The sequence below is a fragment of the Brachionichthys hirsutus genome, chromosome 11, assembly GCF_040956055.1.
Source record: "Brachionichthys hirsutus isolate HB-005 chromosome 11, CSIRO-AGI_Bhir_v1, whole genome shotgun sequence".
Lineage (NCBI taxonomy): Eukaryota > Metazoa > Chordata > Actinopteri > Lophiiformes > Brachionichthyidae > Brachionichthys > Brachionichthys hirsutus.
In genome coordinates this window covers 10,037,051-10,053,945 of record NC_090907.1, presented here as the reverse complement: position 1 = coordinate 10,053,945, position 16,895 = coordinate 10,037,051, and the positions used below count along the sequence as shown (strand labels likewise).

Sequence of the window (16,895 nt, the reverse complement as noted above, 5' to 3'; positions counted from 1 at the left end):
ATTAAAAGTATGAAACATTAACCTGTCATGTATGTTGCCTTTGTCATCTCCCACAGTAACGGTGACGCTGCGGACTTTGGAGAGGTCAAAGTTTGGATCATACTGGTGGTAGTCGGGAGTGACCCAGCCCATCCACACACCAGAAGGCTCCTGCCCGGCAAAGATTCTCACAGAATAGTAATACTGAAAAATGAGATTGAAAACATGAAGACATCTGAGCAATAGTAATTATTTAGTGGCACTTTAAAAACATAGAATAATAGACCGAATATACAATAAACTCCCAATGACCGACTATTTTAACAACTAAATCTAGCATGATCAAAAGATGTTTAGCTCACAGTGGTGGTATTCAGGATGATGTCAGGGTCATCTCTGTCATCCGGGACCACATCTTTCACCAAACGGGGCACAGTTGGGGGGGCCGGAGGAGAGGCCAAAGGTGTCATGGCGGCCTTCTTGGCCTTGGAGAAGAATCTAATGTGGACAGAGCATGTAGGTGGTGTTTATTATTTATTTATTATTTATTTATTTGAAAGGATAAAACCCCTTGAGATGAAACCATCTCGTTTTCAAGAGGGTCCTCAATCAAAACAAGAAGTGGATATGTATATGTTAAGGCTGCAATAGACACATTTGTTCATGGTTAAATTATTGTGAGGTTGTTGTTTTTTATAAACTCCACAATGCAAAGTCAGTGAGCTGCATGTAGAGCAAACGCCACCACAGTTCTTAATATCATGAGGCCCCATGTGATGCATTTAAGGTCACAGTTCTGACTGACTGAAAACAATCACAGTTGATAACAAGCAGAGGAACTCCACAGTGTCTCAGTTATAATAAAGGCATGCTCTTCTCTGACTAAATGAAAGGATGGATGAATTCCTCTGCTGCTCTTCCACACTTACCCTCTTTTCTTTCCCTTTTCTGAAACTGTGTCCTTCTCATTCTCCACAGAGATCTCCTTAGGTACAGACGGCTCCTTCTTTTCCTCATCTTGTTCCTTGCGGCTTGCAGCTTTTTTCAGAACTTCAAACTCTGAGTCAGGCTCTATCACTACCACCTCCTCCTCAGGTATAGTAAGGATACGAGTTAGAGGGGTGGTGCCTGCCGGGATCTTAAAAGTCTCATGGAACTGGACGGGCATGCTCAGTCTGAGAAACAGCATATCTGTATTGGCGTTCTGTGATCCAAAGGTCTTATGGGTCAGCTTGAGACAGGGGGCATTTTCTACAGTCCCGTCCACACGGGAGACCTGGGAGACAACATGTTAATAGACAAATAAATTATAAAAAAATTTATTCCAAGCTTCAGCAAATTATAAGTGTCACTCTATCATTACCTCAAAATGACTGCGATCGGAGGCCGCAGGCACAAACTGAGGTAAACTTTTACTGAACCACATGGTAATGTCTCGCTTCATATTGATGGCAAAAGGTTCAAATCCTTCCTGCAGGCCACAAATGGCAAAATATCGCAGACTGCTGACGTTCTGACCAAGATTAATTCTTCCAACCTGAGACAGGCCCAGGGCACACACAGGGATAAAACCTGAGGGGTAACAACACAGAATAATAATTGGTAAAAACCTTTGTCAAGCATTATTTCCCCTTTATCAAATACAGTCAAATTTATTTTAAGGCTTACCTTCCCCGATGTCAATGTCTTTGAAAGCCGTTTCTGAGCCTGAGTCACTGATCAACATTTCTCCATTGAGCGTAAACATGATGTTCATCTCAGTCAGATCAATCATACATCCAACAACATCACCAGACTGCCATTGTCGACCAAAGGGTTCATTCCCAACATGCCATCTCTGTGCCTAGAAAGGGTTAAATAAATAAAAAAGATTATCTTCAAAATACAATTTCAAATAAAAATAAAAATAATTAGAACAGAGACATCAATCCCCGGCACCAGATAAATATAAATACAGAGTAGATTTATCCTATTCCATCTTTTGACATTAAAAATATTTTGGAGAATGGTAGACCCTTTTCTAGATTTCCTGTTAATTCACACAATTTAAAATGTATTTGGTAACGGCAACATAAAGATGAAATAAAATGAAAACAAACCCGAGCACACACAGCTTTAATAGATGAGGACTGACCTTGTTGCCATTGAAGACGTAGGCCAGTTCATCTGCTCCAAGTTCAGTGTCCGAGCGGACACTAGGACGTGCCCAGCCCACTCTCATTTCCCCCGTGGATACTGCCTCAAACTCAAAATACCACTTCCCTTGGGTGATAGCATACGACTTCTCTGCCCTGAAGATTCGTACCTTGTCCCCACGGGTGTTCTCAAGGCCATGGCCAGCTGCAGGGAAAGAAGGCGGACGAGTTAAAGGCTTTACAATTTGCACAACGTTCTGGATCCAAACATGTTAATGTGACTCGAGTTGACTTACAGCTCTCCTGATCTGGAGGCTCAATGTTGTAGCCGTAGCCAATGAGAGTACGGACAGCGTTGTTTACACTGTCTCGGTTGGTTTTCTTAGTTCTCTCATCCAGCAGGTTGTAAGGTACTAGACGAGGGTTTCGCTTGTTTAAGATGTCCTATAATACAATGTCATTGAAAATGCATCTATGCATATTATTTACAAAAGTATTTGTACTTTGGAAAGGTAACAGATTGCCTGCACGGTCATAGTATTAAAACAGATAATTAAAACAGAAATAATTTTTAGAGTAATTTATTAGACTTAAACAAATACTCCAATGTTAATTTTAGTTTATTTTTTTACAGTTATTATTATTTGTTTATTTGCTCAAGAAAGATCGTAAATGATCACCTGCACAATACTGTAGGTCCATCCTTGTCGTACCCGGTCCCTTGCCCAAACATTATGCCCATTTTCTGCCAGTTTTTCTACCAGCTGGTTCTGGTTTGGTGTCAGTTTGACATGGTTAAGGTCAAGGGGGGCAGGCTTGTATCCATTGCTCATCACATAACTAGAGGACAGATGATTACATTTTTATGTATACGTAATGCAGTGTGTCGTGGAAGTTTTGTTTACACAGGCAGAAACATCTTTGATGTCATACGTCTTGGGCAGCTTGATTTTTTTTAGATTTTCTTCTGCTTTCTCATCACCCATACCGACATGGCAACCCAGCGCCAGGAGTGTCCTGTAAGATAAAGCCCGGATGAGAGTATCCAGAGACAAACTTGCCTCTTCTAAACTGCACATCTCTTCAATGAAAAGCCCTAGAGAAGCTCATTTACAAACTCACTTGAGAGTCTCGCCAGACATCTGCAGGTTGTAGTTCCTCTCTGGTTCGGGGAGACTCTGGAAGTCTACCAGACAAGGGTGGAGTTTCTTGTTGTCATCCCTGAACTGTGCAGGATAAAGAGAGGTTGCAGGATTCTCAGGAGTTTTCTTTATTCTTTACTTGCCTAAATACACCCTGTGCTGCCTCCAACAGGTAGACTACTCACTATATGTGCACATGTATTGTCAAGATTTAGTTAAACCTAAAAAACGGAGCTTGTTTAAGCAGATTTAACTTCTATTACTTTATATTTACAATATGCATCACTATTCTCCAGTTTTGGACAGTTTATGGAGATATTACAGGTAACATTTGATTTGCATGCAGTAGTTCGATTCATCTAAATCTGAGGAAATACAATTACATTTCCATTACTGCTTATGCATTGCAGCATTGCCTCCATACTCACAGTCCCATAAGTCCAACCCTGCTCAATACGGGTGATAGCCCAGAGCTCGTGAATATTCTCTGCAAGCTTCTCTCGGATACGTTCCAAATGGGGTGGCAACACAATCTGCACAGCAAAGGAAAGTCAGTAAAAAGGCAATAATAATAAGATACATACTCCATGCAATGTCTGATTTCAGCTCAAGGGTCTTTACTTGGACAGTGTCCACAGGGCAGGGGGTGAATGAGGTGTGGGTGAGGGACAAGGTGGGACCCAGCAGGTTACGAACGCCATTGGAGTCATGCTTGTACTCCTTGATGGGTTCGATACGCATCCTGTCTCTAGGCAGAAGGGCCTCATAGCATGGCGCATAGCCAGGTGGGGGCATGAATTTGAAGTCTCCATGACGACCACCAAGGAGGAACCGAGCCCTAAGGTAACAGAAGCACAAGTAAATCCTGATCTTTATCTATATCATAGAGCGATCTTTGTCTCTGGATATTGTATGTCCTTAGACAATAAAGACAACATTGATTCTTCTCTGACTCTCTTTTCGAGCCTATTTTCCCTCCCTTGTCCCATCAGGCTGCTCATTAGGTTTTTCTCAGCACTGAGAGCTATCATTAAACAGAACAGCTGTAAGATCTCTTTCAGGGGAAGAGATGATCAAGATTTTAGAAGAATTGAATGGGAGACAATTAAGTTGGATTATTTGAGAAGCAATCCATTGAATTTAAATTGATAAACAGAATCACCACTGAAACAGCTGAAAGTAAAACATGGGACAACTGGAAGCTTAATCTTTTAAATTGTTCATAAAGTTATTGCTTAATTTTAAGATTTCAAGGGATGCAAGCTAATATCTAATTATGTAATTTTATATTAGCCTTTGCATAAATGCACTGTATTTATTATATTTATTTACTGGTCAAATGCAAAAAATAAGGAAATTAGTGTGAAAAAATATATATATATACAGTATCTGATCATTTTTACTTACTTGACTCCAGCAGAAAAGCTGATGACAGGGAAGAAGAGGCCGTCCACATTGAAGTTTTCAAACATGCCCTGAACTGGGTGGCCATTAATACGGAAAGAGATACTGGGCACGCTCAGATCCAGACAGCAGCTGATGACATCATCTGCGGCCAGGGTGTGAGCACTGGGCGAAGCCACCTGGCGGGGTACGGTGCCTGAAGTGAGTTGGGAGGAGGACGTTTAAGAGGACATACGGCCTCATGGAAAATATTACGAGAGAGGAAGCATCTTACCTGACCAGAGATGCAAGCCATCAAAGCCATAGGAGTAGAGGTCATCTCCCACGCCGTTACCTCCCCAGCCTTCTCCTCCTCCAGGGTAGGGGCTGTAGCCCTCTGTCATAGCCCATCCCACACGCAGGTGCGTAGCCTGTGCCGTCACAAAGGGTTCTACATAGTCCACCATCATCTCATAGTACCACTTTTTAAATTGCGTGGACCCCTCACAGGTACCCAGGAAGATGTTGGGTCTTACACTAAACATAAAAGAGAGAAGTAATCAAAATAAACATTTGACATCATGCTTCATGGCTTACAAATGTTACAAATGTTGCAGGTGACAAGCAGAAAATGCACCTGATGCTTTATGTTTCAATTCAAGTACCTGGTAACATAGTTTACAATGTTGGTCTGCAATAACAGATCCCGACCTGGAAGCAGGTTTTCAGTGATGAGGTTCTGGTTGGACCTCACAGCCACACCGTTACACACACAAAGAGAGCGCAAGACATCAAGGACCTAGAGACAGACATTACTATCATCTTTATGCTTAATTGCGGCAGAGCCCAGCAGAAAATTCACATTTATCTACTGACTCCAAATGCTCGTCGAATTTTAAGATGAGACAAGTATGATTTCAGGATGCTAAAACATTCAAAATCATCACTTGCAAAGTGCCAGCAGTGGTACATTATTATTAGTAGTAGTAGTAGTAGTAATCAGCTATTGTTAATGTTACTATCATGTCCCTTGCAGTGACAAAAGACAAACCTTGTGGTTCCTTCCATGCTTGTCCAGCAGAGAGATGATGGATTTAATGTGGTTCTCCTGGATGATGTTTAGAACCTCAGGGCTTTCAATTAGCACACAGTACAGCACCTCAAGAATACCTGGAAAGGAAGCTTAGGATAAATTCTGAGGACATTTATGAGGAGGTGTTCCATATAAGAGGCAGTACTGCAGCAAAGCTAGTGAATGAACTCAATTAACAACGTCACTAAAACAAATAAAATGCAAAACACTTTGTACATTTAGAATTTTTTATTTAAACAAATATGTAGGTAATAACAAATTCCAAAGTAATCTCTAGCTTGCAGCACATATAAGTGAATAAATGAGGCGCAGCTGATACCTGAAGAGGCCTCCAGACGGTCCAGCTTGCTGACAAGCCAGTCGAGGTTGTCACAGAACAAAGCACAATTAGACCGGTTCCCCCTGATTAGTGAAGCTGTTCAGACAGAGAATTAAAGCTATGTTATTGATTGCAGACAGCATTTAATGTGGACTTTGAGTTTTCAGAGGATACAGCAATTAGTATACCCAGCAGCTCATAAAGAAGGTTGACAATCTCCTTCCAGGACTCTGCAGCTTCCTCCCCGGCAAATTCAGAAAAGTGTGCAGCCGTGTTGTACACATTCAGACGATCGATGCACTCCAGCACAATGGTGATCATTCCCTGAGAAAAATCAACTGCTAGGTACCTCAAAAGGTAAGGCACACTTCATTATCATGTTGTCATGTTGCTTTGTTTGTATTTTGGTACTGGTTATGGCTAAAGGGATGGACGCTATCTCAGTACAATAAATGTAGTTTTAACAAGGAAATTATCTGTTATTTAAATAAATTAAATAAACCTGTCTGAGTTCTCAATGGTTCCATTTTGTTTAGCAAATTATCCTTAAATACAGTGGAAAAAATTACTTTACATAGAATATCTGATGTGTGAAGCAAAGCAGGCAGCATTTAGATTACCTCCTCTTGAAAGAGGTTCTGCCGATTGCGGAGGGAGCGGAGCTTGGTCTGCTTCTCCTCGTGCTCCAGTTCATCGTCGGGAGGTCGGAAGTAGAAGATGAGATCCTGAAGAGAGAGGATAACCCCCTCCAGAGGAAGAGGAACAGCCCCTGGTGACTTGCTCTTCCCATTCAGAGAGTCCAAACCCCTGAAACACGTGAGGGACATGCTCTTCATGATTCATATCAGAATATAGTATCATGCTATAAAACCAAAAACAAGGAAGGGCATATGTAACTGTTATGTATTAACAATTGTTGACATTTATTTACTTGATGAATTGTCTGAAGAGGCCAACAGTGCTAAAAATCATTCGAGCAGCCTGAGACTCCTCAGTTTGGGAGCGGGACACAGTTAGTGCATCGTCCATATGACCCTCTTGGTGTAGAATAACCTGTGAATATGGACAGCAATATCATATTACTTATAATATCCCCTCATTCTCTCTCTAAATCTCGCGGCTTTGTTATGTTTATATTGTCCTCAAGGCATAAAGAAAGCTCTAAAGTCTAAACTATATTATATAGCACAAAGAAGAAGTACGACTTCTCGTATTACACAGAACTTCAGCAAAGCAATCTAAAATAACTAATCACGTTAACTCTTGGCAATAATGTGGCATCTTTAGCGGCAACAGTTCTGTCTTTTTCTCAATTTTATTTTTGCATAATTAAAAAATTTGTATGGGTGTGCAATACCACTGTAGAAATAATCTGCCCCAACTCATAATTTGCTCCTATATAAAGATGCTTATTTTTTTTAACATTTTATTTCATGCTCAGGGTACCTTTCTCTTCATCATTCCCAAACGGGCAGCTTTGGCATCCAGCGCGGCGTACGTAAGCCACAGGCCTGAGGACGCATGCTGGACAAAGCACATGGACTCTCCATACTTTATCTCTGGAAAGCCCATACCCTCAACGTCGCGCTTCTGAGCCACGTCCACCTTGTCCTGCTCAGGGGAAGCAAAAGGAAGAAAAAGGCCATGAGAGGATATCATATAGAGCTCAACGACAGAGAACTACTTTAATACATGCTAGAGGTATAAGAGTATTTTTAGCTTGCTATGTTAAAGAAAGTGGGGAATAAAGGCCTCGATTCACCCGTCATCCAAAGCTGTACCAATGTTTAGACGTTTAAATGTCTGTTCATTTTACAAACCAGATAACTAACAGAGACGGTTGAAAACATAACCAGCTTAGCAGAGGTTTAAGCAGAAACCAAAATGTTAAGTCTGACCTTTGAAATGCGAAAGCAGAAAGCCGATAGTTTGGTGTTGGCCTTCTCTGGGTCCACCACCAAAAGGCCCTTCTCCTCATCCAGACACAGGTACCGGCCTGTGGTGATGTGGCGAATACGGAAAGACTGCCCCCACTTCATGTGGCTACCGCTCCAACTGAATTCAAATATCACAAAGCCAATTCTTTCATTCGTTTCATGAAAATGTGAGAACAGGTGCGCTGACAATTGCTGCACGCCGTCCTCTTCACCTTGAAAACACAAGTTAAAACTTTTTTTCAAATGCTAACTACTAGCCATATAAACACAAATGTTTACAAAAAAATTTAAAATATTACTTGTGAAGTAAACAGTTGCAATCCCAGGTATGCCAACAAATAAAAAGAGGAGAATCACCTGATCCTGAGCGGTTCCAACCTCCACAGCGACCGAGCCTGACTGCACACAGCACCGCCTTCATAGTGAGCCATCCTGTAAGTGTCAGGGCAGAGGCACACACCATACACTCAAAAGGCACTAGATGAACATCTGGACATTTTGACACCTGGTCTGATGCCTCTTACCTGCGCTTCTCCTCTCCTTCCTCAGGTGTAGCAATAGCAAGACACTCGTCCATGTGGCCATGGAACAGCCTGAGAACATGACCTCCTGTCAGAAACCCTGAGGAGAATGCACATTATGATAAATGTGTAGACTGTGTAAATATTTATGCACAAATCTGTGAGTAAATATCACACACACACACACACACGGTCTGATTCCCTCTGCTGCTAGAAACGTCAGACCACCTGTTCCACCCGATTATTGTGTAAACTGCTGTGATGAAAGCAATCAGACTAACAGATGCTGGGTGGTGTGTGTGTGTGGGGGGGGTGAAGCAGGTCCATACCCTCAGCTAGTTCACATCCTGAACTAATTGGGTTCATGTTCCACAGTGTCTGCATGAAGGAGGCATCCACCATCAGATCTCCACTGGCGTAAGACAGGTGCTGCAGACGCAAAACAAACGTCCATTATCTAGCAGCACCTCCATGTGTCAGTCCTCCATTAGGCCACAGCGAAGCTGATGGAGTATGGATCTCACCAGGTATCTCTCAGAGGACACGCTGACAAGGATGAGATCGTCCCCCACCCTGACCTTTTCACCTTCTGATCTCTGCTTAGAAGCCGGGTGAATGGTCCACCAGCAGGCCTCACCTGCAGGAAGAACACTTACTAAGTTCACTTAAAATGTCTAAGAGCAGAGAACATAAACCATGTCTGTTCATTGGCATTATGCCCCCCTGCCCCTCCCCTCCCACAGTAACCATTATTACATGGCTTACGTTTGTCAGCCAAATTACAACGTGAAGCACTGCAACAGAGGATATTTACTGCTGACTATTAAAGTTAACGGCTCATGAAGGAGAATTCAACAAATCTAAAAGCTGTACCAAACTCAAGAAAGAATTACATCTACAAAGTAGACTAAGGACATCATGTTGTTATGTACTTTTATTTTTTATGTATAATTATATTGCAGACTATGTGCTTCTCATCTCATCTTTATGTGCGGTAAAGAGGGCCTATTGATCTTCAACAGGTTGTGTGCACAAACTGCAATACATTCAATACTCAACTTCCTTTGTTCTTGGTAATAGTACACACCAAATGTGAAATTAATTAGTTCTCAAGATATTTGAATGACATTAACTCATTCAGTGCCAGCCATTTATAAAGAATTTTCTTTATTGTGATTATGCAAACTCCGAACCTACCGAATGAAAGATTGAAGTCTCCTCTTTCACCAGCTAAAGAAAGTGTGTTCCTACCATTTCGTTCCAGAGTTATTGGCCGTTGAAGCGAGGCAGATTTCAGAGTCAGGGTTGGCAGTGAATGTTTGGGTTTAAAAAAAAAACGTCTTTAGACGTGAATGGCATTGAATGAGTTAACACATAAACAGAGAGGACTTTCTTGACTAATTTGTGCAGGTCTAGAGGATTCTGTTTTTGATAAAGCGTTTCCAACTTTGGTTTTACCAGTGGAATCTTCTTGTAAGCCCACATCAAAGGCCAGCTTGTCCGTGAGCGAACGAGATGTAGTCAGACAGCTCAGGTACTGTGGGCAAATATTTTTCAGGATATGATCAGAACTTCGACAAAACGTAGGTACAAACTCAGATGGAAACAAACTGGAATTATACCATCTTCTCAAACTATGAACGAGATTAGGATTCAATCTTACCATGCCTGAGTGGTTGTGTCTCAGAAGGATGGCATGACCATACAGTAAGGTACGATGGCCTCCACCTTGTGATGACTGGAGGTGAAAGAGATGTAGAAATAATTAATAGAACAGTCAAGCAAGGCTTAAATGGCTGATGGGCCCTAATAAGAAAACAAGAAAGAAAGGAATATTTCAGAATAAATTTCATGTACATTGATATTACCGTGTAGTATATGTAGGATATGATTTGTAAGCATGAAGTGGACGTATCCTTGGGGAACCAAGAAAACTGTATTCTTATGTGTATTTTTATATAAATGACAATAAAAGATCTGAATGTGACGTAATGGGCAAAGTGAGTATAAAAAAGTTGTGTCAATTTGTGAGATGAGAATGTGTTAAGTTGTGTTCATCACTGAAAAATAAAAACCTTGAGCAAGTATTATGTGGAGCAATTTTACATTAAATATAGCATCAACCCATCCTACCTTTTCTCAATATCCAGCAAGGATGCAACAAGAAAGAAACTACAATTACTGGAACAGTTCTGTATAAGTTGGCACATGCAGCCATTTAGACCAGCCTTTCAGTGTGGTTAAACACACGTAATCCTCTACGATGAATCAGGTGCAAGAATGTCAAGTAGTGACACTTTACCAGAGAGGCAGGGTACACCCTGGACAAGCTGCCAGATCATCGCAGGGCTGGACCAAAAACCTTTTACTTTTAACACTGGTTTTCACATAGTAAAGGCATAGCTCTTCCTTTTGGCTGTGGATATGTCAGGGTGTGATATCTCATACTCTTTGTTTGGCTAGGTATGCACTGCAGATTAAAATAAAATAAAAAAACACCAGAGAAAAGCTTGGGCCATCAAACTTTTACAATGTAAATCTTGCGCAGCACTCATGTACATGTTTTTAAAGTAAGACAATTTAAATGGGTTGTGCCCTATTAAAGTCTGTTTTTGCTAAAGCATGAAAACTTTTTGTATATAACAAAAATATCAACGTTTCATACACAGTACCGTAGTTAAATATTAACAAAGAACAAGGACCAAAAACAAAAGGAACAGGATCAAGCAAGGTGAAAATGAATGGGCTGGTGATATTTCTGCATGAAATGCAAATGAGTGGCGCAGTACTGCAATCCATCGATAACCTTGCACTATTGTGGGGTAAATGAGTACAAAAGTGTACAAAGTACCATTTCATCAGTCACTCAATTTTAGTCAAATTCATTGGCTTTATCGTGTAAATGTTTTGGGGGGTTTTACACCTAAACAGCAATTCAACAGAAAAGATTAAGCTTAAGAGAATGGACATACATTTCTGATCACAACCTTGATGTGAGTGTAAAACAGATAGTTGTGAGATGTGATGTGAGATGTGTGAATGAATATAAACAAAATAAGAATTCTTTCATTTAAAAGAATACCCAGTTGGCAACAGGACAGGAACACGGACAGTTGCCAGGTGTGCTAGGACACACAGGGAATGAGACATATTAACAGACATACCCATTTGTCCAAATCGACTGCCTGAGCAAAAAGGGAAGGTGAGGGGTTGTCAGCAAGTAAAAGGCAATCAAGCAAAAAAAAAAGGATGATTTTTTTTTTATCCATATTAAAACCAAAGAGAGACCTCCACTAAACACATCTTGTAAAGAAAATATGAAAAGTCCTTTATTATAACAATGATGGAAAAAAAACAAAAAGCATTTGTGTTCAGGGAGACTCTACTACTGGAAAAAAGTCCATTTGTGCTGATGTCAATAGACAATAACCGCCATCATAGGTGAATTTAGGCAAACTGACATGAAAATCAACCAAGTGAAAATGTCTCTAAAATTTACAATATATATATATATATATATATATTGTAAATTATATGTACACATTTAAAGCCCTGACAAAAAAAACATCATATCCGCAAACAGCGCGAAACATCTAGCACTCATCAAATCTACATACATATACCTGAGCTTATGCTAAATGATGCAGTAAAAATATATATGTCACATTTATTTTTGGCGGATATTGAATTTGGTACTCGTGGGAACTATCAAATTGTCATATATGTAAACAGAATATGTAATTTAATTTGTTTCATCCCGTCACAGCAGTTATTTGACATCGATATCAATTGCAGAGAGGAAGGTGTGATATTCACTTTTCAAAATTCACTACTATTTGCCAAAAGCTATATTCCTCTAAACTACCTACCGTACTTGTTCTCTCACGGGTCTTTAGAAACACAAGGTCCACTTCCACTAGCTACTACTATTTTCTCAGTTCCTGTCTATGAGTCCTACCTCGGTCATCTCGACTGTGTTGGCCAACATCTCCTGCAGAGCACGGACTGACAGAGACTGCTCTAGAATGAAGGTGCATATGGCTAGGTCTGGAGGCACATTCTGCAGTTGTGCAAACAGCACAAAGACAAAGCACAATTGATAAATACAGTGTTTTATATAGCACAAACAAAAGGACGAAAAGTTTTGGCATTTCACCTGAGCATTGGATGTTGTTTCCAGGAAGCAGAGACGGTTCCCAAAGCCCTCGCAGGAAAGACATAGCTTAATCTGCTCCTTCAGGATGGAGGCAGTGCACTGCAGAACGACTTGGTCATCCTGAGCCCAAAACACAGTCAAACAGTTAGACGTATATTCATTCTCATGTTATTTTCCTCCTATTTGCTTTTTCCTCCTCCTATTCTTATTATAGCTTTTAAATCACACTGTTAAATCTGATGTAGCTGATGTATCCTTATTTTTCATATATTAGCATCCCACATCGGTTTATTGTACATTTTTTAGCAGATATTTAATAGAATTGGCTGGATTTTATAGGCAACTGTACAATGCTGACATTTTCTTGAAGAAACATGCTTTAAAATTCAAGCATCCTGTCTAAGAGGAGCATTTCTAAAAAGCCCTTGCGGTCTTGTTTCCTTTGTAAGTCCTTCGTACATAATTCATCGACATGTAACAATACCAATAAAAATAAAAATAAATTAGTCCATTGATGCAGAATTTATTGAACTGTCAAGTGCCTGCAATATTGTGACCTGAAAAGTTCAATTTGAACAGATTATGACTATTTCTTCCTCAATCAAATAAATTGGACTGTTAGTTTGACACATGTGTGGTAGAACGTAGCATGTACAATGGTACAATACATATATACAGTACAACCTATTTCCAAAAACACACTGCCAACAGACAGTACTTTGCTGCTCCTCAGCTATGGACCCTCCAGAGACTCGGGTAAATACAGCGATAAACACCCCCTCCACGGTGAAACCCCCACCTGACACACACATTCTCAGCTGCTCGTTCTGCTCACTCATTATGTAAGTGGAGCTTTCACTTAACCTCACTAATTACAGCACAAAGCTTCCAGTTTGGGATAGCTTTTTTTTTATTTTAACTCTTGCGCTCTCTCACCGAACAACTTCTGAATGATTCTGACATTTTACTGTGGACAGATAAACTGTATGGCCCTGGTGATTCGTTTGCTGCAGCATGACCCGGTGTACAGGCTGTCACTTCAACCAAAGTGGAACGGTTTGGGTTATCATTGTCATCTATCTTTCTCCAGATTTGACATGTCTGCTCGGTCCAGTCCTCACATTCCCAGTGTTTGTTTTTTGCCTCCTCCATTGAACACATGAGGTACGTCACTTAATATGCAGCTCAAGTGTTACTACAATTGTACACAGATCATACAAACATGGCTTTCAGGTAAGATTCCCGAAAGTTCAAACGTTAAACATAAGCATTTGATATCTTTCCCACCCCCATTGTATAACTATACCTACCAAGTCACTCCCGGGCTATTCATTGTATGGCAAATTAAAATACAGCGTTGCCTGAAGTGCTGTACAAAACAATACAAATAAAAACTAAAAAAACTAAAGATGTAAGAAAAGATATCCTTATAACGACGATTATAACACTGGTAGTGATTGCGAAGACGCAACCTGGAGGGGACAATCATTCCAATGTTCATGGACTGCCACTGAGGGTAGATTTATATGACAATTGTTTAAATCTTTTGTGGCGTTTTGCTTATTTATTTATATGTTATTAAAGGATGGAAGTAGAAACTGAAGTGGAAAGTTTAAAAAAAGCATCCCATTGTCGTATAAACTGCCAAACCGTAAGTCCACTGAAGACAATGATGGCAGAGAAATAATTACGCCTACTGAAACACTCATTTGCACAGACAGTAAACAGTCTCCTATGGCCAGAACAACAGTAGGAAAAAAAACCATATTGGACTGCCTGGTTTTGTTTGTGCTGCGGATTCTGCTGACTTTATTAATGCAACTCCAATTTTAGAAATGCTGAACCACCGCTGTCATCTTGCTCAGTGGTGCTGGATGCAGCATGTTTGACAGAAAAAGCTGGGCTAGTCCATTCAAGCATTTAAAAACAACCAAACAGATGTGTGCATTTAATCATACGCTGAACAGGTAGCCAATGTAAGAGACATTCTCACACTTGCCAGCCAGGAGTCAAACAGCTGGATTATGGATGAACTGCAACGTGTGTTTACAGTAAGTGTGGAATAAGTAACTGTAGTCCAATGCTAAAAGGGAAATGTATTGTATGTTTTCCAAATGTATTAATTTGCATGCCTAATTTAGAGAGGCATGCTTACAGGAGAGGAAGAAATAAATAATGTTGGGAAACACAGGTGGTTAGTTTCATTTACTTTTATGTTCAGGAAATCTTCTGTGAGTCATTTTAACCTTAACCTTTAACATTTGAATTAGTGGGCACGTTACAATCAATTTTAGCATGTACAAAGGGAACAGAATTGGACTGAATATGGGCTCTTGAGGCACAGCACTACAGTAGTAAAATAAACCCACAAAAATCACCAATGCTGGCAGTAAAAAAGAAAGAGATAAGACCTAAAAGAATTCAGGGCAGCGTAGTGGAGCATCTGCTACAGACGGGAGATTAAAATCCGATGGTCTACTCCAGACAGACAGACAGACAGACAGACAACTTATGTAGTGAAATGCAGGCATTTCAAGGCAGATAAAGACTGGTAAATCACCATGAGCAATGAGGAGAAGTTCATTCAAAACTCTGAAGATTCAATGAAGTGATCAAAATTAAAACCAAGCTGATATTACCAATGCCGTGATCATTTTAAAAAGTCGGTATAGTTGTTGGGAGACAACTTTATCCATTGCATTTGACAGAAAAGGCAGTGTTGAGATTGATCTGAAATCCGAGGGGTCATTAGGAACCTAATTATCAAATTATCTTTTATTATCTTTAGAGTGCGAACAGCTGTGTGTTTAAAATACACCAGGAGAGAAACTGTCACCATGCAACTATTAATAATTGTTAAACTGCAAGGGCAGTCACCTCAAAAACCGCTTAGAAGAGACTAGAACACATGATGCATTCAGTTGGTTTAAACTACAGCCATACTAGCAGTTTGAGCGGGAAGTGATTGGACACACACAGTTAAACGATGGCATGCGATCTGAGTTGGGTTATCTCATCTTAAGTGTGACAGAACTATACATAGTTCCCACAGGTCGCGTGAGCGCCCCCAGAGACGCCATCTTCGTAGGCAGGCTGCTTCGTTTGCTCGCTTTGTTTACCATATTTCACTCACAAATTTCGACTATTTTATCATATTTGTAGACTATAAAGAGACTCTATCAACACAAGAAAGAGAGAGATACAATGCGAAGATTTCTGTCATGAATGGCGTAGATCCATATGTGCTCACAAATTTAGCACCGAGCGCAGATAATGCCGAATTGCCTCAGAGACAATATTATCATGTTTACCTCGATCTCGTATTGGCAAGAAGTTTTTACACGTGTGAGCAGGAAATGTTCTTTCTTTAGGTGAAAGATTCCCAAAGTGTTAATGACAAGCCGATGCACCCCTGGATCATCTACGAGCCTGATGGTGCCGTCATCTCCGCTCAATGGACCTGCATGGCTGAGCTGATTGGCCTTCATTCACTGTTTGTTGTTCTCATTAAGGTTGCTAAATAAAGGCTTTTACAACATGCATGGATAATTATACATCTTTTACACTGAGCTTTCCAGTTTCAGATGTTTAATTGAAAGGAAAAGAAACACAAACATTTGACAGGCGACATACAACAATAACAACAACAGTTAAACGTGCTTTGGTCCGAGATATTTCACATTTTTATGAACTTATGTAGCAAAAATTAACAAGCAATGCCAACATTTCTCAGTAACTTTATACCTAATGTCAGTCGGAACTCCATTCAATGCTTCGTAATGCTTTTTAAGGTCTTAATTGTGGCACGATTCATGGAGTGACTGTACATTTCATAGAGGGGAATTCTTCGCCTGCCTTAAAAGCATTTTGGGACTCAAAGCTGACTATCTAAGGCAGCTGAGAATCTCTGCATGGGAATTTTAAGTCCACGGAAAATTTCAGTAAACCGGCTAAATTGGGCTAAATTGGCCATTTCACAAGGACGGTAAATACAGCCTGACTGTAGTCCCCATTTTGGAGACAGGGCTGACCTTGCATCCGTCTAAAAGCAGATTGAAGGAACCAAGTGACTCATTGCTCTGAGCGGTGCTATGTGATCAAATGGCAACTGTAAGTAATGCTCCAATATTATGCAGCAGTCATAGCTGATGGTTTCAATCTATTTGTGCAACCACAGTCTCACACAGCAAATTTGCTCATCCAGAACCGCCCTGCCTTGTAGGCAAGATC

At 40.4% G+C, this 16,895-nt stretch overlaps 1 protein-coding gene across 1 annotated transcript in view; it reads right to left on the bottom strand.

Moving 5' to 3' along the window:
* ryr1b (ryanodine receptor 1b (skeletal)) overlaps positions 1–16,895 on the bottom strand; it is a 68,154-nt gene that overhangs the window by 40,391 nt on the left and 10,868 nt on the right. The window contains exons 2-31 of the mRNA XM_068745083.1: positions 12,666–12,785; positions 12,468–12,569; positions 10,173–10,247; positions 9,968–10,046; positions 9,034–9,146; positions 8,839–8,938; positions 8,513–8,609; positions 8,346–8,420; positions 7,950–8,106; positions 7,498–7,662; positions 6,983–7,104; positions 6,672–6,858; positions 6,240–6,375; positions 6,052–6,147; positions 5,691–5,809; positions 5,305–5,438; positions 4,935–5,176; positions 4,664–4,856; positions 3,878–4,094; positions 3,685–3,789; positions 3,237–3,340; positions 3,048–3,131; positions 2,795–2,954; positions 2,411–2,558; positions 2,114–2,319; positions 1,648–1,822; positions 1,343–1,551; positions 909–1,255; positions 342–477; positions 23–183 (exon numbers count right to left, since the gene is read on the bottom strand). Coding sequence (XP_068601184.1) covers positions 23–183; positions 342–477; positions 909–1,255; positions 1,343–1,551; positions 1,648–1,822; positions 2,114–2,319; positions 2,411–2,558; positions 2,795–2,954; positions 3,048–3,131; positions 3,237–3,340; positions 3,685–3,789; positions 3,878–4,094; positions 4,664–4,856; positions 4,935–5,176; positions 5,305–5,438; positions 5,691–5,809; positions 6,052–6,147; positions 6,240–6,375; positions 6,672–6,858; positions 6,983–7,104; positions 7,498–7,662; positions 7,950–8,106; positions 8,346–8,420; positions 8,513–8,609; positions 8,839–8,938; positions 9,034–9,146; positions 9,968–10,046; positions 10,173–10,247; positions 12,468–12,569; positions 12,666–12,785 — 4,364 coding nt within the window. The remainder of the gene's footprint in view (positions 1–22; positions 184–341; positions 478–908; positions 1,256–1,342; positions 1,552–1,647; positions 1,823–2,113; positions 2,320–2,410; positions 2,559–2,794; positions 2,955–3,047; positions 3,132–3,236; positions 3,341–3,684; positions 3,790–3,877; positions 4,095–4,663; positions 4,857–4,934; positions 5,177–5,304; positions 5,439–5,690; positions 5,810–6,051; positions 6,148–6,239; positions 6,376–6,671; positions 6,859–6,982; positions 7,105–7,497; positions 7,663–7,949; positions 8,107–8,345; positions 8,421–8,512; positions 8,610–8,838; positions 8,939–9,033; positions 9,147–9,967; positions 10,047–10,172; positions 10,248–12,467; positions 12,570–12,665; positions 12,786–16,895) is intronic.